At 41.0% G+C, this 23,869-nt stretch overlaps 1 protein-coding gene across 1 annotated transcript in view; it reads left to right on the top strand.

The window, feature by feature from the left end:
* The first annotated feature begins 4,760 nt into the window (after positions 1-4,760).
* B3GNTL1 (UDP-GlcNAc:betaGal beta-1,3-N-acetylglucosaminyltransferase like 1) overlaps positions 4,761-23,869 on the top strand; it is a 163,695-nt gene continuing 144,586 nt past the window's right edge. The window contains exons 1-6 of the mRNA XM_083597761.1: positions 4,761-5,365; positions 8,018-8,134; positions 9,141-9,240; positions 14,032-14,096; positions 20,852-20,917; positions 22,796-22,828. Of these exons, the coding sequence (XP_083453887.1) occupies positions 5,168-5,365; positions 8,018-8,134; positions 9,141-9,240; positions 14,032-14,096; positions 20,852-20,917; positions 22,796-22,828 (579 nt within the window). The 5' untranslated portion in view covers positions 4,761-5,167. The remainder of the gene's footprint in view (positions 5,366-8,017; positions 8,135-9,140; positions 9,241-14,031; positions 14,097-20,851; positions 20,918-22,795; positions 22,829-23,869) is intronic.

Here is a 23,869-nt window from a genome sequence, read left to right on the forward strand (position 1 = left end):
GTCCTCTAGGTAGGAATAGAACCACTGAAACACATCAGTACCAATCCTGAAACCCATGAGAGTCTAGTCGATAGTACAGAAGGCATCAACCTAAGAATATTATCAGAGTCTCTCCCACTGTCCTCCTACCATAGTCATCCACCAGGGTAATTAAGGCAGTTTCTGTATCAATGCTAGGCCTAAAACCAGATTGGATTGTGCTCAGAAATTCAGTCTCATGCAAGAGTGCCTAGAGTCGCATAGCAACTACCCACTTGCCCAAGAGTGGGATGCTCGTGACCAAGCAATAGTTGTTACAACCTGTCAGGGAACTGCCATCAGTGCCGGAGGGAGAGAGCAAAAGCCAGAGGGATTCCAGAGAGCGTCCAGGGATCGGGAGAAGCAGCCCATTTTCTGGGGAAGAGAATCAGCGTAGCACCAGTGGAGAAGGGGGGCAGATGGGGGAAGCGGCGAGGCGGTCCCATGACTCCTTGCCTGGGACCAGCGGGGAGAGTAGGGGTCCTCCGTTGCCCACGCCCTCCTTGCGCAGAAGGCTTTTGTGCAGAGAGGGTAGGAGGAGACTAGGCGTCAAAGAGCTTCTTTGCTGGAAGAAGTTTAAGAAACGCCCACTCACGGATTCTGCCAGCGACTGAGTCAGCCACGGGTGAGTGGCGTCCGGACAGATAAAGTTTACTTTGGCAGCCCAGCCAGGTGTTTGCACCCAGCCAGGGAGATAGTTGCCTGCTTGTGCACAAGCAACCCCTTAGAAACCATTACACAACACTTGGGGTCCATTGAGGCTTTCTTTAGGAAAAGTCTCCCAACTAAATTTGTCCATGCTTGCGCTCTTAATTATCAGGGGTCAGGAAGGACTTTCCTTCAGGTAAAATTTGCTAATGGCCCCAGGATTCTTTGGGCTTTCTTTAAAGCTTGTCATCTTGGCGAAGCTACACAAATCACCTGTAGCTCCAGCTTTGTACAGGCCTCTTGCAGCACCTCTGCTCTCTGCTTGCAGCACGTTGTCTCTAAAAGCACAGATCTGTTGGAAACCTGCTAGGCAAATAATTCTAGTTTTGGACAGGAAGTTAGGGTAGATGAGTTTTTGGCTCCTTCCAACTTCATGGTTCAATGTGATCACTTTAAAAAGAAACCAATTGAAGCACACCTGGGTGAATGAGTGTCAGTCTACAATATGAATGTGTACAGCAACACACACAGCAACTCCTGTTGCCAAAAGCTTTAGTGTTAGCATACTGACATCTAGCACCCTAAAACTTCAATGGAATGTAGAGCAAGACTCTGCTATGACAAGTAGCAGAATATGCAGAGCAGCTTTGTCAACATGACTTATATTTGACACTCACCCTTTGTTCCTCATTGACAATACCTTCTCTCCCTCCACCCCCATGTTTTCTGATGCAAATCTTAAGCAGGGGCCATAATACTTTCACATCCTGAATAGTGCTCAGAGTGCTCTTAGTAGTTTTACTGATTTGTTAATACTAACAACCAAGAAAACAAGCCGTGTTTCCATCTGTAGAGTATTACGACTGCTATGATTCATTTAAGAACAAGATGGCTACTTCTGGTGTTTTGGGAGACAATGTTTAACATTAACTTAGCGTTCCTTTTGTTATCAGATATGCTACAGTTCAGCTCATTACAACCTTCAAATGTGAAGAACTAGGATTAAAACTATTTGCGTGTTCATCATAATCAGCTAAACTGTAACTGATAAGCTCTGAAATGGAACAGCATAGTTCAAAGACTGATACAATATTCTAATACATTTAAGATGCCACAGATTCAGTGTAACTTAATAGTGGCCTTGCTTGTTTTGGTATCTTTGGGTTGCTTTGCTCAAATTCTGTAAACAGAGTTACAATGAAGACAAAACTACAAGCCTTCTCCCCATCTCTCTTTATGTGGCAGACTGCATTCTATAAGGGGTTTATCACTCACATGCCTTCTAATGTCACACACACACAAACACACACACTTACATTTGACTTTAAAAAAGTTTGCAGAAGTCTGAAAGACTAACTTAAAGAAATAGAAGGAAAACCAACTGACAAGGGAGTGATCTTCACACCACAGTGTACCTGTTTTCCCTCACATGTCCACCTGTTTCCTGAATGAACTGTATTGCCTTTTTCAATGACAGCATTTATGCATCAATATCTCAGAAATGTGGGAATTTGGTTATTTATTTATTGCTGTTATACCACACCTTTTCTCCATGGAGCTCAAGGTGTTGTGCAGGGTTCTACCCACTTCCCTATTTTATTATCACAATCGCACTGTAAAGCTGAGAGATGACAGGCCCAAGGTCACCCAGTGAGTTTCATGGCTCAGTGGGCATCTGAACACCTTGGTCTCGTAGGTTCTAGTCCAGCACCCTAAGCACTGCCCTACACTGGTTACAGGGAGTGCTTTTATTTTAAGTTTTACCTTCTTAATGTGAGTACCACTCCACTGTATCTAAGAGTCTTACTTACCACTTCAGTTTACTCTGTGCATTTTATAAAGTAGAACATTGCCTATGAAAGGTCATGTTGCAATATTAATGCTGCTAAGGCACTTTTGATGGGCTCCTGAGAACTGCTTAGGCTAAATAGATTCAAGTTACAAGAAAAGAGATTCCAACTATATATCAGGAAGAACTTTTTGACAGCAAGAGCTGTTACAGGCGGTGAAACAGACTCCCTCAGGAAGTGGTGGACTCTCCTTCATTGAAGGTTTTTAAGCAGAGGTTGGACGGCCATTTGCCATGGGTGCTTTAGTTGAGAAATTCCTGCACTGTGGGGGGTTGGGCTAGATGATCCTCAGGGTCCCTTCCAACTCTACAATTGTTTGATTCTATGAAAGGACTTGTGCTATCCCAATCCCATCCCCACTGAGCAGCTGTCCCCTCTGCAAAAGCACAAAAAGCTTTTGAGCACTCCTGCCATCCCGATTTCATATGTAGGTTGTCATGCAGGGTAACAAGGGGCTGTGGGCGGTTTTAGAAAAAACATGGTTTAAGCTCGCTTGGACTCATGGAACTGGTTTGCTGGTTCTTTGGAATCTGTCTTCTATCTTTTTGCAGTTAACATTACTATCACACACAAATTCAGCAACTTCAGAGTGAAGGGGTGGGGGGGTGGGAATTCTGATTCTGCAACAGATTTACTCCTGGGCATTTTCCTGCTGAAAGTAATGAGTAATGAGTAATGTTTAAGATTACAGTCACGCCATTAGAGTTTCCAACACTAAAAGTAAAAAGTCATAAAAACAAATGCCAATGTTACTCTCCGATAGGCAGTGTGAGAAAATACATGCATGCACAAACAACTTATGACAGGGTGCAAATACACTTAGCTGAATTCCTACTGAAAAGAAGAAGTGGAAAAGCTATTAGGCAGATAAAGTTACTAGGTACCTAGTATAGTACCCACCATTATGTGAATGTCAATAAATACTTTTAGATAACTTTAATCTATCTATGTATTTGTTTAGTTAGCAAATTTACTAAAACAATATTTTGTGCTGTGTAGCTGTGTGCCACCCTGTGTTTGTTTGAGTCTTGAGCCTGCAAACACAAATTGCAACAAGTTATTTTTATTTCAATTCTATTCTGCCCTTCAGCCAATGATCACAGGGCAGTTTACTGCACCAAAATAGAAAAATAACATTACATAGTAACAAACAAAATCAATATATTCTGTCAATGACATAAACAGGGAAAACACAATACATGAAAGGAAAATACATGCATGTTTGCAAGATTTGGAATCATAGTCTTACAAGACTAGAAAGAATAATTAGAAATCCTATTATAAAGTATCTAAGAGTCGATGTTTCTGCCTCTAAGTAGTCAGGTGTTAATGCAAAAACCCCTGCACACAAACATGTGAATTCAGGCTAAGCACAGGTATCATCCACAAAAATAACTTGTACAGTGTAGCTTCTGTAGCTCAGAGTCCCACCCTCCCCAGGCCAGGTGGGAAAATGCCTGCAAGGCAAGGATCAAGTCTTCCAGGACTCGCAGCCAAGATGCTACCATAGAACATAGTGATCATTAGCTATGCAATTACTTCCAGACAAGTGCCTCTGAACATGTGCAGAATGCTCTTTGCATACGTGTTAGAACAAGCGCCAAGTTTAATAATATATAAATAATAATAATAATAATAATAATAATAATAATAATAATAATAATACAACGCAAAGGATCTCTGCATACGCAGAGTGCCTGTCACCCGACTGGCAGCTGCGTTTTAAAAAAACCGAACGAACGGCACAACGCCTTGTGCAAAGTGCTTTTAGAGTTTGGCGGCTGTTGTTTTCAAGCGCATCTCAGCACGTTGAGCATGTGCGTCTCTCTCCGTGTCTGTCTGTCTGTCTGTCTGCCTGCCTGCCTGCCTCTCTCTCTCTCTCTCACTCACACTCTCTCACACACTCTCTCTCTCTCTCTCTCTCTCTAACCGGCCAGGATGATGCCGGAAATCAATACGGCCACAGCCCCAAACCCATGCAATATCAGCTCTCCTTCCCGGGTCCCCACAGCTCACGCCACTCCCGACTCGCGCGTTTGCCTGTCGCGTTCGGTAACAACACCGCAGGCGGCGCCTCCCTAGCGCCGCTCTAGGCGTTGCCGTCTCCATTTCTCCTCCGAAAGGGGAAGGAGCAGGAGGCGGGGACGCGCGCGCGCGGCTTCTCCGGTTGGGCGCCCGCAGAACCTCGGAAGCGGCGGGGGAGAGGGAGGCGGGAAGGCTCCGCGCACGCGCAGGGCGGGGAGCAGAAGAAGGCAGAGTCCCTGCGCCTGCTGTCCGCCTGCTTGCCCGCTTTGTATTTCCTCTTCTCTGTGTGGCTTCCTTCCCCCACCTCATTATTGTTGTTATTATTAATTTCCACCCATTTCCTCGCCTCCTTATACCTGGCTATCAGAGTTCTTCTCTCTGCACTTTGTTTTTATACGTTTCTCTCTCTCTCTCCTGGGGCTTTTTAAAAAGCACCTTCCCACATGTCCCTCAGGCTTCACCTGGCAGCTCTCTCACCCTCATCTACTTTTTGCAGAAGGTGCTGTGCAGCCCCACGTTGCAGCAGCTTTAAAGAAGTCCTGGTCTGTGAGATGCCACGTGCACTGCTCCCCCCTCCCACGGCCCTCATTTTTTCCTTCCTTTTTCTGAGTGTGTAAAGGTCAGGGATGGAGATGGCCAAAGGGGTCTCTGGGGGACCTGGGAGCACCTTTTTGCAAAAAGGCACCTGTGATGGTGGTGGCTCAGGGCTTACCCTGCGCCAAAGTCCAGTCACCCCGTCTCCTCCTCCCTTACCAGAGGGACCTCAATCACAGTCTGCCGCATCATTCAGTAGGGAAGGCAGAGAAAGCAGTGAGATTCAGGTGGTATGTTCCATATTGTTCTGCTTTCGCTCTCGGTTGTCTTTGTACATCTGCAAATTTTGTCAATGGGTGGTGAATCTAAATACTGTATACTCAACTTCAGGAATGGTTGTTAATGTTAGCTGCTGCAGAGCATCAGCAAACATAACCTTAACAACAAGGTCTTTTTCTTTTGGTCAGGCTGATGCTACCAGGGGTAGCTAATGGGGTGCGCTCCAGATGTTTTGAACTACAAATCTCATCATCTCTGACCATTAGGCCATGCTGGTGGGATTTGTGGTCAAAACGTTAGGAGGGTGCCATGCAAAGTTTGCCTGGTGCCATCATTTTACACTATATTATTAGATGCCAAGGCAAAGCTCTATAACCAGGCTTTTGCCTTTAACTATTTGTGGCCTTTTGGAAGTGGATGGGATGTTTTCAATGTATTTCTTTTTTCTCTTGGTTTTAATGTATCTATGTGGGGGATTCCACCCCCACCCCCTTGTTGGGTTGTAGGTGGCTTTTGCTTGGCCTGGGACAAGTTAAAATGACTAACAAATTCAGTAAAGAGTAACAATAATACTGTAATAGTCATCGTTTGAGGCCTTTCCCCAGCTGTGTGGTTTGTTCTAGAGAAGCAAGATGGTGTAATCTTGAGGGCTAAAGGTTCATTCAAATGCATGTAACAAAACCTTGTCAGCTGTGGTTTGTTTGCTTGTTTTAAAAGGAAAGCCACTCCAGAAGCGGCTGACTTGAAGTGGAGAAGTGTGCTTCCCAGCATATTGCTTTTCTGTTGTAAATTTTCCCCATCCAAATCAGCTTGTTCCTTAAAATAGCAATAATAATTGTGGTTTTGTCACATGCTATTAGCATGTAAATGTTAAGTTAGCTCCTAATTTTACGTTCCTGAACTTAAGGACTGCTGGGAATGCTTCCAATAACTGTATATGTTTAAAAGCATGTTGTGGAAAAGATACGCTCATTTCTGAGATAAGTCTGGATATCCTAAGAGTCTAAGGGTGCTCATCGTAAACATGCTTGGGAAGATGTATGTTCCCTAAGCTAGCTTCTAGAGAGTTTTGCTAAATAAGCGGTGAGAGATTGTTGGCCATTCTGTCTGCCTTGCCCAACACCCTAGACCAGGGGTGGCCAACCCCCAAGAGACTGCAATCTACTCATAGTTAAAAACTGGCAGTGATCTGCCAGTTTTGGGGGGTTCAGGTCAAAGTTGTTGAGCTTTCTTTAGGAAGGAGGAAGGCCCATTTTGGGGGGGGTCGGGTCAAAGTTGTTGAGTTTTTTCAGGGAGGAGCATTTTTTAGGGGAGCCACAGTTGTTCAGCTTCTTTGGGGGGAGCCAATGATCTACAAGTGATCTACCACAGACATCCAGTGATCTACCAGTAGATCATTATCTACCTGTTGGACATGCCTGCCCTAGACCTAGGAGCCTTCTTAAAGGAACTGTTTTCAGAGGAAGAAATGTGAGGGGAGAGAAACTCCGTGGTTGCCATCAGGAAATGGTTGGTTTCACCTGTGTTGCCTCACCCTCCAGCCCCAGGAGCCTTTATAAGGGAGTTGCTTAATGGATACTTTGACATGACGTGTTCTTAAGTTGCATGCTTATTTAAACATTGATATATGTGAAACGAACCATTAATCATTGATTATATATATTTTTGCTATGCCTTGTAATTATTGTTTTACTGTATTTAGACTTTGATTTTTTGTGAACCACTTTGAGCACATATACAACTTAAATATACAGCTTAAAATCAGGACTAGGGTGGGGACTTCATATTCATAGCGCCTCTAAAGTACGGGGGAAGGTGTGCATACCATGTGAGCTTGACAATCAGATTTGTAGACCTTTGCACATACATTATTTCCCTAGGGGAGTAATCAGGGATGGGGAACTTGTGCCCTTCCAGATGTTGTTGTATTTAAACTCCTCCCATAATCCCTCACTGTTGGAACATTTGGGGGACCACAGGTTCTTCATCCCTGATTTAGCTGCTCATTTCTTAAGACATGGGCATGCATGCTGGCATTTCCCTGAACATAGCAAAATAGAGATACTGAAAGTGAACTTAAACGTTGACTCTAAATGAAAGGGCAAGGGGAGTTATTTTTATCCTTTTAGCAAACCACATTTTTGCTGTGTGGCTAATTGTTTAGAGAAAAAAAGTGTTAACAACTGAATAACAAATATGTGCTATGGCTTGATAATGCTGCTCCAATGTTATTGGTTACAGGCGTTCATCTCTTCATCCAGTTATAATAATATTAGAATAATAAGATTTTGAATTTATGAAACTTGATTTAAACTAGAGGATTATGAAATACGGAATTAGTTTACTATTCTTGATAAAGAACTGCGTAATTGATAAGTGTGAAATGATGCCAGTCAGTTTGAAGCCATTCATAGAAGTAATAACTACTACTAATTTTCATTTCAATTTATTAGTTGTTAAAATAACAATAATAAATAACAGAGCAATATTGAAGGATAAAAAGCTGTTTGGAAAGAAAACGACAGTGTCCTTTGTTTTCTGCTCAAAAACTATTGTGTGTGTTTGATTAGTGGATATAATAAAAGTAACCTTTTTGTGGAGCAGGGAATAAAATGTTGGTGCATTTTTGCTGATTCTATGTCATGTATTCTTACTCCTTGTAGTCCATAATTCTGCCAGTTTACAATGCTGAGTGCTGGCTGGATGAATGCCTGAAGTCTGTTCTGGAGCAAGACTTCCAAGGTTCCATGGAACTATCTGTTTTTAACGACGCTAGTATGGTATGTACCTGTCAGTTTACTGTTCCAGTTCTACTGCACAATTATCATTTGAATACCAATTCCAGGAATGTGTTCTTACTGTGTTTATTTCACCAGGGATGGGGGACCTTTTTGGGGGTGAGAGCTGTATTACCCTGCTGGAATGCTGTCAGGGGCCCACCTTCCAAAGTGGATTGGGGGGGGTCAGTCCCAATAGTGTATGGTGTCAGAGATACAAACTCACACCTTTAACACACACAGACATACTCCCAGTTAGACCCTTCTTCCCCTTCCTCCTCCTGCTCCCAATTCCTTAGTTTGTGGAAAAGAAAAGGGCTCTCTCCCTGATGTAGCATAATTGTTGTATCAAAACTGGCTGTTCTGCAAAGGGACTTTCAGGAGCTGAGCTGGATTGAAATGGAAGAGGGGACAATCATTTTGCTCTGGCTTTTTAAAGGAGTTCTGTTCTCTCTCCATCCCCATGTCTTGGTGCCATTTTGTTAGTGTCATCTGTTGAGCTTGGGTGCAATACTGTAGCTCCAGCCAGCTCTTCTGTAATCAGCTTGAACTCTAAAAGCTCTGGGGTAGTAGTGGGATACGGAAAAGGCTGAGGCTGAGGTACCTTGCATATGGGTTTGGTCTTTGTGTGCAACCCTTCCTCCTTGAGCTGTCTTCCTCTTTTGCCACCCAGCAGACCACAGGGGTCTGTGTGCTTTTCTTGGGACTCCCTGCCTACCTGATTGCTCCTCTTCAGAGAAGAGGAAGTTGTGCTCCTCAGCAGAGCCTTCCAGAAACTCCTGATGATGTCCAAGTGTGCCTGAAAACCACTGGAAGATGTCATTGGTGTTAGATTGTGGGCAAATACTCATAAAAGTGCAGTTTAAAAGCAGTATGTCGACTCGGCTGTGACTTTGCAGTGACCTTATCCCTTCTCACACGTAGCAATAAGATGTGGGAAAGAAATGCGAGGAATTAAATGTTTAACTTTTAAACATTATACCTACTCAGTGTCAATATTTCTAAACAGGACAATTCAGGAAATATATTAAAAAAGTGGAAGGTTCTATTGGAAGAAGCAGGCATTCAGATGGTACTTGGAGAAAATGATTCATCTCAGCCACGAGGAGGTAGGTGCCTTAAAAGAACAGCAGCTATTCAGGACAGTGGGATAACTTAGTTTTCTGCATAACAGCTTCCCACAAGTTGCGTAGCATTCTAGAACATTCTGTTTGTCAGTGCATCCACGTTCAGACCAAGACTCTTCCTTAATAACTGTCAGAAGTGACTCTCTTTTTGAGGTTGCTGAGGTTTCCTTTTATGTGCCAAAACGGAATTTGGCCTAATACTAACTACACTGTTGCTGCAATCTTAACAACTCTTATGAGGGAGTAAGCCCCATTGAACACAGTTGGACTTATTTCTAAGCAAGTGTGCATAGGATTGTGCTGTATGCAGAAAAATAAGTCCCACTGAAAATCAATGGGACTTCTGTTTAATGGGTTTAGAATCACATTGTAAATCAACATGACTCTGTTGGCAAAAGAAAATAGTTAGATTGACCGTATCTTATATTGCTGGAAATTCACACCAGTTTTTCCTCAGTTCTCTAGTCAGTTTTTCAATACGCGTTTAAGAGGCAAATAATATATGGCATAACTTAGCTTAGAGATGGCCAGGAAATAAATGTTGTGTGGATTGAGAGAGAGCCATCACCTTTGCTGCAGACTGGGAAAAAGCCAGGTTTGTTATGTGCTAGACTGAAAAAGCACAAATGAGGTTAAATTGTGATCCAAGCCAAAATAAATAGCTCTGGAATTGTTGTAATAGGCTGGAAAGTAATGGATTCGAGTTGAATTGCCAAGTGTGACCACTCCAGAATGAAGATCAGCTCAGTGAGATGTGAACTGTAAACGTTTGTATTGAGTTTTAAAGCTTGCTGTCCTTTCTCTGTGAGATGGTGAAAAAGGATAGCATGTTGGTGTTATGAGCAAGAGGGAATCCAAGAGCTAAGGAGGAAGATGATGAAATTAATTTAGGAAATGCTTTCTTTGTTTTGCAGAATAAATTTTTCATATACTTTTATTTAGGAAGTTTTAGTTTGTGTTTTCCTCCCTTATCTTGTTAAACATAAAATCATCTCTGTAATATAATCCTGTTGTTGTTTTTCCCCATTGATATCTATAATTTATTCCTATTCATGCTTATTTTGAAGTTGCAAGTAATGGAAAAAGGGGGAAATGCATATTTAAACTGTAAAAACTTATAATTTGACTCTTACATAAAAAGAGGGAAAATACAAGTTACATGCAAATATGTACAATGTACCCTGATGGACTATGCTTTTAAGGAAAACAACTCTGAGAAAGGGACTCTTTGGAAAGGCGACATTTAATGTCTTCGCTGCCTACCACTTTCCTGCTCCTGCTCCTCTCAACTGCTCTTCCTTTCTCAAATTTTGATCTCTATGTTTTGACCTCACAGCATTGTCTTTCCCCTCTGCTGCTTCTCAACTGTGTGTTAACCCCCTTCCAACATTTTTCTAGTTGTAAACTGGAAATGGGTCAACTAAGATTTCCAAGCCTCTTCCCATTATCTCTTTCCCAACAAACACAAGCTAAGGGGAAAGGGGGCATTTGCCTAACCAAGAATCTCCTAGAGGGATGACCTATTCTGTACCAGGCAGTGGGCTCAGCTGGGGGTTGGGCTTCTAGCTTGTGCTAGGTACAGAGTCCAGGAAGACCAAGTCATGTACTGCTAGCACCTGTTTCAGATCCAGGAAACAAAGTTAAGTCAAATTCCAGTGAGACAAGGTCATCCTAAGCAGCAGGTAAATCCAGATAAACAAGGTCGGGTAATGCAGAGGTCAAAGTCCAAAAGGCAAAGAAAGGAAGGTCGGTAGCACCTTGGATAGCTCAAAGTGAAGCCTAGACTAGAATTCAGAGAAGGCAAGCTTGAATGTTTTTCCAACAACTAGCAATGCTAGACTGAGGGCTTATCCTCACTTACCTTTCTTCCACTCTTTCCAGGCATGGTCCGAGATTTAAAGCTCTGTGTTTAAGCACACCTTTTTTGCTCTGGAGCTTTCCCCTCAAAAACCTGCTCTTTAAAGCACAATTGGAGCAAACAGCAATCTGTGGAAAACCTGAATTGACGTTTGTTCTGAGTCAGTTTTAAAGATTGGATTTTCACTGGGAAAGCTTCGTGGCAAGGGGGGAAACCAGTCGCTTAGACACGAAGCATTAAAGTGCAGACCTCTGCCTGGAAAGAGCAGAGCAAAAGGTAAGTGTGGGAAAGCCTGCAGTCTTAAACAAGCTCAGAGAGTAAGCCAGCCAGCCAGTGTGGTATAATAACTTGCAAATACTGGACTGGGATCTGGGAGAACAGGGTTCAAACTCCCACTCTGTCATGATGCTCATGAGGTGACCTTGGGCCAGTCAGTGCCTCTCAGCCAGTGTTATGGTGGGGATAACATGGAGAGGAGGGGAGGGATTTGCTTCTTCCTGTTAGAATACCAGTAGCAATATGTGCACCCTTTGTGGTATTGCAGCCCAGTTTGAAACATTTTCACATGAAAATAAATACATGATGACCTGAGTGAAGCCTGCTGTTCTTTCCGCGTAGTTGATTTCCTCCATCAGATGTAGCCCCCTCATTTACTGTAACTGTTCCTTGTATTTACCAACAATTCCTCAAGTTTATGGGTTGTTACATGGTGGCTACTCCAGAAGCATAAAACTGTTCCTTAGACACTCATTAAAGCCTGAGCCTCTTTTGGAAGCTGTGTAACATTTAAAAAACAACCATAGACTTGGGGAAAATACTGACAATTCTAAAAAAACCAAAATAATTATTTGACATTTGGTTTCCAGGCTAATATGCATATGATTGGCAAAGTGCTAGGGTTTGGGAGTCTTAGTTTTTACTTTAAAAAAGTACATTTTATGATGTGAAAAAATGCATAGACACAGGAAGGAAAAAAACCCTATGGCTTCTGAATTTTCCCAGTCATTGGTAAATTGGATTAGGAAAGGTGTATTTTGTTCAAACTATATACCTTTAAAAGCAGGTTGCCATGCAGTAATCATTTTCCAGTGTGGAGCAGCTCGTTTGTATTTACATTTGGGCAGCCAGTTTAGATGGAAATCTTTGTGACCCCTTTGTCCTTAGTGATTTACTTTCCTGTGGTTAAGAGTAGTTAAAACTTGTAGGGAGTACTTCCTTTGAAACAAGCAGCCCCAATAACGAAACAAATGTGACAGTCTTCACGTCCTGGATTGTTTACCCTGGATTAAGATTCATTTCTGATTCTTTTCTGCCATGGAAAAGGAAAAAGGAAAACAAAAGGGAAACCTCCCCCCACAAAAGAGAGGGGTCAGTGGCTTTAAAGAAACTAACACAAAACAACTTCTTTCCAAGAGTGAGGAATGTTAATATCTCACAGGGTCTTAGTTTCCCCCCCTCCTGTGACCATGGTAACAGGCTCTTTTTGCTAAGTAAGCAGGCCTTGCAAAATGCAAAGCCTTGGCACAAACATTTGAGTCTCATCAGTATAGCAATATTGCAGCAAATTCTTTGCTTATGCCAAACAAAATTCATTGCCTTAGACCAGTTGTTTAAATAATCCAGTTTCCATGCGGAATAAAATCTTTTGGAAATCCTATAATTGTGCTGATGTCAAAAGGGCATTTTATGACTAGCTAACTACCAAAACTTTGGGTGTCTTGTTTTTAATTAAGCTTACTTCTAAACTATTTGCACTTGAACGAACAAACAAACAAGATTGTTTCTCCTCTGACCTACTTATCTCACCAGCTTGTTACCCATATGTGCATTTAAGTGCTGACCTTTTAAAATATTTGTAAGATTGTTTTGACTTAAATAATTTTTTTAAAGCATATCCTTAAGCTTTGCCTGTCACATGTATAACCAAACGTTCTCCAGCGTTCATATATTATGAAATCCAAATGACTCAAGTCAGCCTTTATGACTGATTTTGTGATGTGTAAAAGCAGCAACATATGGATCAAGCTACTTATTGAGTGTTGGGCAAGTGATTTAAATGACAATGAATCTAATTTTCTGGCTACCTTTCATCACAGTGGCGACCCCACAAGCTTCCTTATAAGCATCATCCATGACTGATTTTATGACCTTTGAATGTGCCCTTAATCATAGCATCCTTTTAGCCTTCCTTGCTATAATCAGACAATTATTTGAAACATTATATGCTTGGGATGGGGAGAGAGAGAGACAAACTTGATTACACAACTGATCCTGCTGGAACAGTTACTGCTCTGTGGCAGGATTAGTTGTTCAATTTTAGTCTATTCATTTTATTCCTCAGGAGATAATTATTCCGAGCTATTGGTTCTGTTCATTCAACATGCCCAGACCTGCTTTACTTTTCAGTAAACATGTCCAGGTCTTGTAAGGTTTTACTGTGTTTTCCAGTCATTTTAATTTAGTTACGGCAGCCTTAGAACTTTAAATGGTTTAATTTTAATTTAAATGATTTCCTAGAATTGTAGAGTTGGAAGGGTGTTCCTAGTCCAGCCCCCTGCAATGCAGGATCCTACCACATCCATCCCTGGGTGGGCTCAAACCACCAACTTTCTGGTTAACAGCCAGATACACACTGAGCCATTGCACCACAGAGGTTTAGTTATCATTTCTTTGTGAAGTTCAAGGCTATATATTCATAAAGTTCATATACATGAAGAGGTATCCAGGAAGGAAAGAATAGAATTTGTCATGGGTGTGCAACTCAAGCATCCATTATGGCTTGTTTACTGTGGGCTGCAATTCTGAAATCTGGCAAGGAGCTTTAATGTCACCTAGTGTGTTTTTGAGTAGAAAAACTTAGATTGCAAATTGCAATGATGCTCATGCACTCTTTTGTAACTTTGCTTTATCTACAGTGGGCTTTGCTAAAAACCATGCAATAGATCAGAGCTCGGGGACTTATCTGTGCTTTCTGGATTCTGTAAGTGATTTTAAAAAAATTTTGCCAGATGTATTTTCTACCTGAAACAAAACGTTTAATTGTCCATTTCCTTTTTATCATTCTACGCTAATGGTTTTCCATAATTTGGTATAAAACTGTTTCATGTGGTTATGATGATGTGGTACTTTTTAAGTTTAATAAGCATTCCACCTTATAAAACTGCTGCTATATCTGGATATTTTCTTAGCCGTTGAGATACAGTGGTACCTCGGGTTACATATGCGTCAGGTTACATATGCTTCAGGTTACAGACTCCGCTAACCCAGAAATGGTACCTCGGGTTAAGAACTTTGCTTCAGGATGAGAACAGAATTCGTGCTTCGGCGGCGCGGCAGCAGCAGGAGGCCCCATTAGCTAAAGTGGTGCTTCAGGTTAAGAACATTTTCAGATTAAGAACGGACCTTCGGAACAAATTAAGTACTTAACCCAAGGTACCACTGTATTGGAAGTTTAAGTGGCACACACCTTTTAAATCTGCAACCTAGCTGGCACTTCTAATTGGATAATAGGTATTGTTTTACTTGATGTGCCATTTTTCTTAGACCTGATGGCATGAAAACAGAATTAAGAAAATTCAAATATTCTACTGTCAAGTGGGTCATTATAAGCAATCACTATGCCACGAAATAAATTTCATAACATGCACTCCAAATAATCCAGTATTACAGGAATTTGATAATAACAGACATGCTTCTGTCCTCCAAAGTCTTTTCTGAGCAGGTAAGCAATTTGTTGCAAGAAGAAGATATCTGTTTCACATGAAAAGCCAGCAGGGTTTTCTAAACACGGCCAGATGTTTTTATGTTCTTGGTCTCCATCCACCTTCAGGAAAGAAGGCATTCAAACCACATGTATTTGTATCGGGTTTACCTACTTCCACAAGAGACTAGCCCTCAAATTCTGCAAAACTTAACCCTACTATCAGTTTAGATGTTCCCTTTGCAGTCAAGGCAGAGCATTTTAAATATATAGAGACCAATTTGCTCTGCTAGGATGATTAAGTAGGAATTGTCCCCTTCTCACAGAAAGTGAAACTATGTGGCATCTAACCACAAACCCTCAGTTCACCCCCCCCAAAAAATCTTTGACTGACTTATTTTGTACAGAAAAATCAGAAGTGATCTTGTGACAAGTGGAAATAGCTTACATACATCATACACACAATCAGCAAATAAAAAAGCACTTCAAACCAGCTGTCTTTCCTCCTCTAGTCAGCTTTTCAGCCCCCGTCCCCCTGCTAGCTGCCACTGTCCTCTGGTGGGGCCAAGAAACTGTAGTGCTATAGCTCTGGTAGATTTTTGAATGGGGTTTCTCTTGTTTGAAGAGGTGCAGTGGCTCATCTAGCACCTTTTGTGAGATTAAATGACAATTTTAATGAAGTGATAAGATTTAATTAATCTGTAGAAGTAAAGCATATAAATTTGCTTGCAGTGCAGGAAGAAGAAGCATATATTTAGTTCCTCTTTAATGCCTCTCAACTACAAACGTTAGGATGAATTCATGAGGCCCCCCGACCCACAAAAGCTTACCATGTACCATCTTGTAGAGCTGCATGAGGTGGTAGCTTCCTGTATCCCTGAGAAATCCAATAATTTGCAGTAGTGGTAACACCAAGCTTAACCTAGTTGTCAGGGGCCACACATAGCCAACTCTACATGCAATTGTGGGGACTTTATACTGTAGCTGTGTGGCCTCTGGATATCTGCCCCCACCCACACTGAACTGCCACTAAATACAAGGTGGAATAGGAAACATACTGGTAAACCAAAACACATTGCAAAGGTGGGTCTGGATTTTTTTTAAAGAAAAAGTTTTCCTTCCCCATCAATATCTTGGACTAATGAATAAATAAATTCAAAACCACAGTAATTCTTAGGATGTTAATCTCATTAAAACATGCTTTTGTCAAATATTGCTGAGCAATCCCCTGCCTCTACCCCCCCTCCAAATGTGTATGTGTTTCTAACTGAATTAGGACATTCCATTGGGGGGGTATTTTAAGTACCCGTCTTCTGTTCTGGCATCCTGAACTCAGAATCTCTTTCTCAGGGCTTGAGAAGAGATTAGTCACATTCAAGAAACTCCTATTTAAAATTTGTAATGATTACAGATTGTGTATATTTCGTAACCAATTCAATCTCACTGCCAGTTCAAATACAAGAAATATCAATAAACCATCACCTATCAATAGATTCTTCTTGCATGTCTGATATACTAGAAAAATTGAAGCAACACATTTTTTTCAGCCTATAACATACCTGAATGTACAAGTACAGTACATTTTCTGAAGGTCAGTGTCTTGGCAGTAATCAAGAGCATTTCACATGACTGACACCAGCATGATATTCTGAATAATTTGATACTGAATTGGTGAACTGAAACCAAGAATCAAAAGAGGTATATAGGAGCAGTCACAGATAATGTTAGCACACACAGCTGGTAACATCTGTTTTTCAGCAGTTACTGCATAGCACCGAGAAATTGATTCCAATGAGAATACCAAGTAATTCATGGATGCGTATAAATTTCAGGAATTTGTTATGTTAAACACAGAAAAAGACACAGAAAACAAATGTTGTTTATCAACACATCAGATTTTCAAGTTGCTTTGCAAAATAATTTTAAAAACATTCTGGTAATTTACATTTCTTCTGCTAAACAAGCATGCAAGGAGAATGAGAAAGTGTGTGTGTGTGTGTGTGTGTGTGTGTGTGTGTGTGTGTGTGTGTTAAGACACAGAGACTACCTAATGAATATTTTTCCAGACTGAATTTTACTGTAGATCATAAAGATTTTATTGGGAATAAAATCAAAGGCTCTGAACAGTAAACCATCTATTCTACGTTCATGCCAATAGAGACTGTCCCTTTTGTTGGAAATAAACATTTATTTGAACACTTTGGACAGAAAAAGCTATTCTGCCTTCAGTGTTGGATGCTGGAACATCTCCAGGAAAGAGAAAAAGAAGGAAAGAAAGTTTAAATACGTATAGGCACTTTAAATACAACCATGAAAACAGCTGTATAAGAGCTTGAGCAGATGTGCATAACTAAGCAATCTTGCTCAAATCTAAGAATCTGTTGACCCTCAAATGCATACTTGGATCTTATGTGCCTGTTGTTTCCCCATTTGTTTGAACTGTGGTAGAAGATCTCACATGCAAATGAATGCACTATTGAAATGAATGCAGAAGTTGTTTGAGATAGGAAACCATATGCACACGTGCAGGGCTTCTGGATCAGATCAATAGATCAGCACACACATTTCCAGTGCAGTACTGGAGTTAAGAAATTAATTCATTTATTGCTTGCATCTGTGTAAAGCGGATTCCTCCCCCCCCCAAAAAAAATCACCCGCAAGTTAATCAAAGAAACAATGCTGAGTACATGTGAGCACTTCTCCAGTCCCTGCGAGTAAAGTGTCTAGATGGGTCAATGAGTCAGTTCCTCATTTAATCTTTTCATTCAAAATTGTAGGATTATCATTCTCTCTTTAGCAGAGATGTGAACAGTTGGAAATCTGCTATTCATAGAGCAAGTGGAAATATTTCAATTTCACTGCCATAGTTCCTGCTAGGAATTTGCAAAGTATAAAAAGCAATGAAGTCCCTTGTATAAAAGAAAAATCGAGTTGTATCTGTGCCAACACAAGCTTGCATACAGCAAGCTAAGATATTGCATCTTTTCCAGTAGTTCGCCCCGCAAATAAAATCATGGAAGGCACTATAGCAAAAACAACTGGATTGTTGCAATGTGTAATCCTACTTCCTACTTTATTCAAGATGAGCTATTCATTCATGATTGCATTTATATCCCACCGACATCTCCAAGGAGCTCAAGTAGCATACATTGTTTCCCCCCTCTGCATTTAATCGCCTCTGTGAGGTGGGTTGGGCAGTGACTTGCCCAAGTTCATCTAGTGTGCTTCATTAACTGAGTGGGAATTTGACCTCTGGTTTCCAGGTCCTGGTTTGCACTCAAACCAGTACAGCACACTGGCTCTCAGTAGTAGGAAAACAAACAGGAAGTATAATGAACAAGTTATAGCTTGTCTTTATGTAGTTTTTCTATAAGAGCCAAGCAAAGCAGACACAGAAATGCTCCTAAGCAGTTAAAAAATTGAAATTGCTTCAGCTAGAGATGGAATATTGTGGAAGGGGTTGAAAAAGGACAAAAATATATGCCTAGAGAACTTCAGCAAGGGAAACCCCCCAAAATCTAACTGGTCGTGATAGCATCCCACAGCTTCTAAAACGTATATCAGTTTATAGCTGTATTGATTTCAACTATAGAATAATTGAATAAGAGCAATCTGATGATTACGTTTTAGGTTAGTGATTATAAAGTGGGGTTGGAGTAGTTCATTTCTTCTAAACTAATGCTGCAAAAAGATGCACTAATTCTGTTGTATGCTTACTTTATTCATGCCACTGCAATTCATGTTCCATACTTCTGTAGCAATATGCTGTCTAGGTGTGTGCTCAGTTGATCATTTTCTTCCTGACATGTCTTTGAAAAAACCATTGTGCTCTAGTTAGGAACTTGACAAATGTATGAAAAAAGTCTTATGACTCTTGTCACCAGGTTTCTACAACTGATAAGCTGTATAGTTTACTTTCAAGTTTTTTGTTTTACCTCGAGGTAGATTAATTGTATGTAGCTACTGGCACAGATTTGTTTCCCAACCTTGTTATAATTTTTGGATAAACTGTAGTGTTAGGGTGGCTTCAAGTTCCTAGAACAGGGAGAGGGAACTAGTTGCTCAGTCTTCGACCAAGGGCTCCTTAATGTTCCCAGTTGCAGCTCTTAATCCTTGTGATCCCCTGACTATATGCACCTTAATTGCTTTCCCCACAGGCGAAGCACTCCACCCCCCTCCCTCAAATGGCAGTGGCAGCAGAGGTTTTAGGAGAGTTCTCCCCCTTATGCACTTCAAATATTTGCCCATGTGCAAGCTGGGACAGAGGCAAATAGGAATGAATGGCTGCAATGTGTTAATGGGAGACTTGTTAGAAACTTCATAGGTGCTATGGGGGGCGCAGGGCAGAAGGGTGTTTTGTTTTGTTTAGTTTGGTTTTAAAAAATTAGGCAGCTTGTGTGGGTAGTCTCTGTCCAAGGTGTCTTACAACAACACAAATTATAAAATAACAACAACCGCAAAACTATCAACTGACCCCGGAGAATAGCCAATAAAAAAGCTTTCGCAGCAAATTAAAACGCTTCCCACAGCAGTAGCAAACCACAATCCAGGACATAAAGCATCAATCACCACTTAGCCCATTGGAAAAGTTACATCTTTAGGGAAAGGCTTGAAGCGTGGGAGCCTGTCGAAGATCCACTCGCATGGCGTTCAGAAGTCGTAAGGTTACCAAGCTTGCTGATCTGTGAGATGGACACACAGAGAAGGCCTCTCCTGTGCATCTGAATGTGTGGGCAGGCTGATATGGGTGCAAGAGGTCTATCGGATATCCTGGGCCTAATTTTTTTAAGGCTTTTTAAAGCTTGAAACCAGACCCATTCCACAAGGTGGTAGACTGAAGTGGTTGAATTCTGGACTATACCACTTCACCATAGCTTTGCTCACTAATCTTTTAGTTTAACAAACTGAAAAACAACTCATAAAAATAACCTCCCGCCTACAGGCTGAAGTAGTACAGTCAAGAATTTGACCCTCTTGGCCTGCCACCATGTACTCGGAACTTGTAGAATCAGTAGATCATGTCTGGTTCTTGAGGCTCAAAAGAAGATTATGGCTCTGAAGGGGTCTAGAGGGGCTCTATGCTCAGCCAATACCACTGGCTCTTCAGCCTCAGTTCAAAATATGGCTTCTTGAATGAGTTGTTGATATGATGATCAGTCTATATGCTGGCGTTGATATAACTTACAAATACCTAAACAGGCAGATACAAGTGGGTTCAAATAGCTACAATATACAGTGGTACCTCAGGTTAAGTACTTAATTCGTTCCGGAGGTCCGTTCTTAACCTGAAACTGTTCTTAACCTGAAGCACCACTTTAGCTAATGGGGCCTCCTGCTGCTGCTGCGCCACCGCTGCACGATTTCTGTTCTCATCCTGAAGCAAAGTTCTTAACCTGAGGTACTATTTCTGGGTTAGCGGAGTCTGTAACCTGAAGCATATGTAACCTGAAGTGTATGTAACCCGAGGTACCACTGTAGTATAGTCAGTGGTTTCAGTGATACTTTGGTTCAAACCCTAATGAAGCCTTTCTTTTAGCCTTAGTTCCCCAAGTATAAACCTAGAAGCATAACCATCTCCCTCACATAACTCTTGCTAGAGTTGCTAGGAAAATGATTTTAAAGTGCTTTACACATCAATAGTTATACATAAATAGCAAGACATATTAATAGTATATTTTTGAACATTTAGGCTCTGCCGTGGGTAGGAAATTCTGAAATGTGGTTTGGTTTATTGTATAAAATGGTAACAGTTTCACTTTTTGTCTACTGTAAAAAGTCTGGATTTTCCCTTCTAGTTCTAATTTATGTTAATTTTCTTTTGGGGGCTAAATTTACTACTCTGGTAGCCATGCATAAACTATTGAAATAAAGTGGTATCTGGAATCCCTCCAGTAGTTGCAGCCAATTGTGTATTTTATAGTTTTGTACTTGGGCTAGTAAAGTGACCAGTTAATCTGGCAACCATCTCTAGTTATTGTTTGAGAACTGTGGTGGGCCCTCTTTCACATATAGTTACAGTGTGCCATTTATTACAGGATGATGTGATGATGCCCCAGAGAATAAGACTGCAGTGGGAAGCTGCTATTCAGCATCCAGAAAGTGTGAGTATTTCTCTCTGTCATTTTCTTTTAACAGTGAGGCATGTAGCTTGTTTTAACAGGAAGGCTTGGGAAATGTTATAGCGGTTTTGATTGCATGGTACTCCTTAATCTAGCAAATTTTAAGGAAATGTTTCTGGAAGTTTTTACTCAAGTACCTTACTTGTTTGTTTATATTTCCTGAAAATTCTATATGTGACCTGATCTAAAAGCTTTATCTATTGCAAAAAAGCAATAAATTAAACAAGTAAATGACCACTGTAGTTAATGAAAACAGAATTAATGGCTCATCCATCGCATTTGTGAAAATGCGAACAGATTATAACAATAGTAACAATTGGGTTGTATCCAACAGTGTCACTCAGCTGTGACAGTAAGGTATCCATAAAACAAAAGTGGCAGGTTGCAAATTTCAGCCATTCTCTCCTTCCCTGCATCCCTCTAAACCTGTATCAGATGGTTGAGTGACCCAGAATATATCGCTCATTAAAAACTGCTTTGTGAATTAACACTGTTAAGTACCTAATTATAATTGTCTATAATTTTCTGTATTTTGTTTCCTTCTCATCTCACTTTTTATACCCCCATGCATATATGTACCTGCAATGTAGAATAACTCCTTAATTCGTCTGATGCTTTCTGCAAAGTCAAGTTGGACTCTTCAGAAGTTCTATAACTTTTCTTCATTGTTGACACAAAGCTGCTTTTTGGAGGACTCTTCACTCTTGAAGGGATGGTGTACAGCAGGCATAGGCAAACTCGGCCTTACAGATACTTCAGGACTACAACTCCCATCATCCCTGACCACTAGTCCTGTTAGCTAGGGATGATGGGAGTTGTAGTCCCCAAACATCTGGAGGGTCGAGTTTGCCTATGTCTGGTGTACAGTCAGAACACCTCTAGAGCTGGATTAGGAAAAGATAAAAGAGAAGCATTTTTATTGCTAAGGAGGAAGGCAATAATGGTTAAGTAGACCCACCTATTAATGTTGAATAGGTTTTACAGTATTAAAGGTCCATATTTGGTAGACTGAAATTGTCCTACAGAAGCATCCATGATAAAGAGATAGCACTGTAAAAAGGAGTGTTCTTTGCTTCTGTTTTTTTAAGGACCCACCTCTTGTCTGTAACGTATTATAAACTGATTTTAATATGTAAATGGCTGTAACGCCTCCTGGGACAGGTGGTGAAGGGGCGTGTCAGAAATTGAAATTGAATGTGGAATAAAATATTACCTATAAGCCAGGAGGTTGCACAAGGCTTAGATATTGCTAGTCTGCAATTTAACTACCCTGCTGCACTGGTTCTGCTACGGATATCAAATTGCTGCTTTGCTTAGGCATATGAAAGGAAGTCGTTGTGAAGAACTTATTTTGCAATTGCATGGCTCATGTGAGGGAAAGCAACGTTGCATTTAATTTTTGTTTTCAGTTTCATGGTTTTAAAATAACTACTAAGTGAAATTGCTTGGCACTTGTTTCATTCTTGGTGTGATGCTCTGTTAAAAAGACAAAAACCATAAGGGAAAGATGTGAAGCCATAAGGGGATGGGGCCAGATGTATAATAATCATTTTCTTTGAACTAGAATGAAAACAACAAAAACAGAATGGCTTGAGTCTAATTTTTAGGCATTAATCCATACCACAAGATTACCATACATAATTTGGCAAGCAGCCTTGTTAGAGAGGCCCACAGATGATGAAGCTTTAAAAATAATGGGCACAATTTTTTCTTGCTAGTAAAATATAGATCTTATAGTTGATATGTATGAGCTCATATTCTGCCCAGTCTGATTTCACTTGTTTGGACATGTTGCATAATAGTGAGATGTTACTGGGGATGGAAATTGAACAAATGCATGGTTTTTTCATGACCCTGCAGGTGTCTTCGACTGTGGTTGCTGCTAAATCAGCGGTATGTGTGTTTGGTTTGGGCAGGCAATTCATTGCTGATCTGTGCCTTTGCTTTCTTTCACTGGGTGTGCCATGTTTTTCTTTATCTTCTTTCGTTTGTTGCTCTGTTTTCACTGTTCTCTACTTCAGCATTCATTCTATTAATATAAAGCTGGGGTAGGTAAGTATAGTTGCATGAGCAATGACAATATACTTCCTCTTTGGCCCGTTTAGGAAGCTGAACTACTGGGAGGGTTACAGTTCTCTTACCACAGTTTTCTGTTGCAAGACTGAGGAGTCATATGATGTTATGTCATTCAGAGGCAGCATTACACAGTGGAACAAGGCGCAACAGATTTGTGCAATGGATCCTTCTGCTTCATCAGCAATGTGTACGAAAATGATCCTTACATTCTGGCTGTTTGCTTTATTGGATGGGAGGTTTAATAACATACGAACTCAGCAAAGTCTGTATTTCTGAGTTTGGCCAGATTGAGGATGTCTCTTATTACTGATGTAGTTTCCCCTTACGTGAGCACCCTAGGCACACATTCCTTACTTGTATCTTCCAGTATGTGTCAAACAGACCCACCCTGGACATGATATGTATCTTGCTTGCAGACAAACACTTGCTGATCATCAAAGTAGCAAAGAAAATACAAGCTAGATTCCAAAAAGCTTTGGGATGGGGGTGGGGGATTCAGATTTCGATGGGTTTCTGGTTTATTGTATTTTTAGCATCTTTATAATTTGCTGTATGGTGACAGCAGCCACAAAATTAAAAGACGCCTGCTTCTTGGGAGAAAAGCAATGACAAACCTAGACAGCGTCTTAAAAAGTAGAGACACCACCTTGCCAACAAAGGTCCGTATAGTTAAAGCCATGGTTTTCCCAGTAGTGATGTATGGAAGTGAAAGCTGGACCATAAAGAAGGCTGATCGCCGAAGAATCGATGCTTTTGAATTATGGTGCTGGAGGAGACTCTTGAGAGTCCCACGGACTGCAGGAAGATCAAACCTATCCATTCTTAAGGAAATCAGCCCTGAGTGCTCATCGGAAGGAC

Source organism: Podarcis filfolensis, assembly GCF_964270895.1.
Source record: "Podarcis filfolensis genome assembly, chromosome: 2".
NCBI classification, from domain to species: Eukaryota; Metazoa; Chordata; class Lepidosauria; order Squamata; family Lacertidae; genus Podarcis; species Podarcis filfolensis.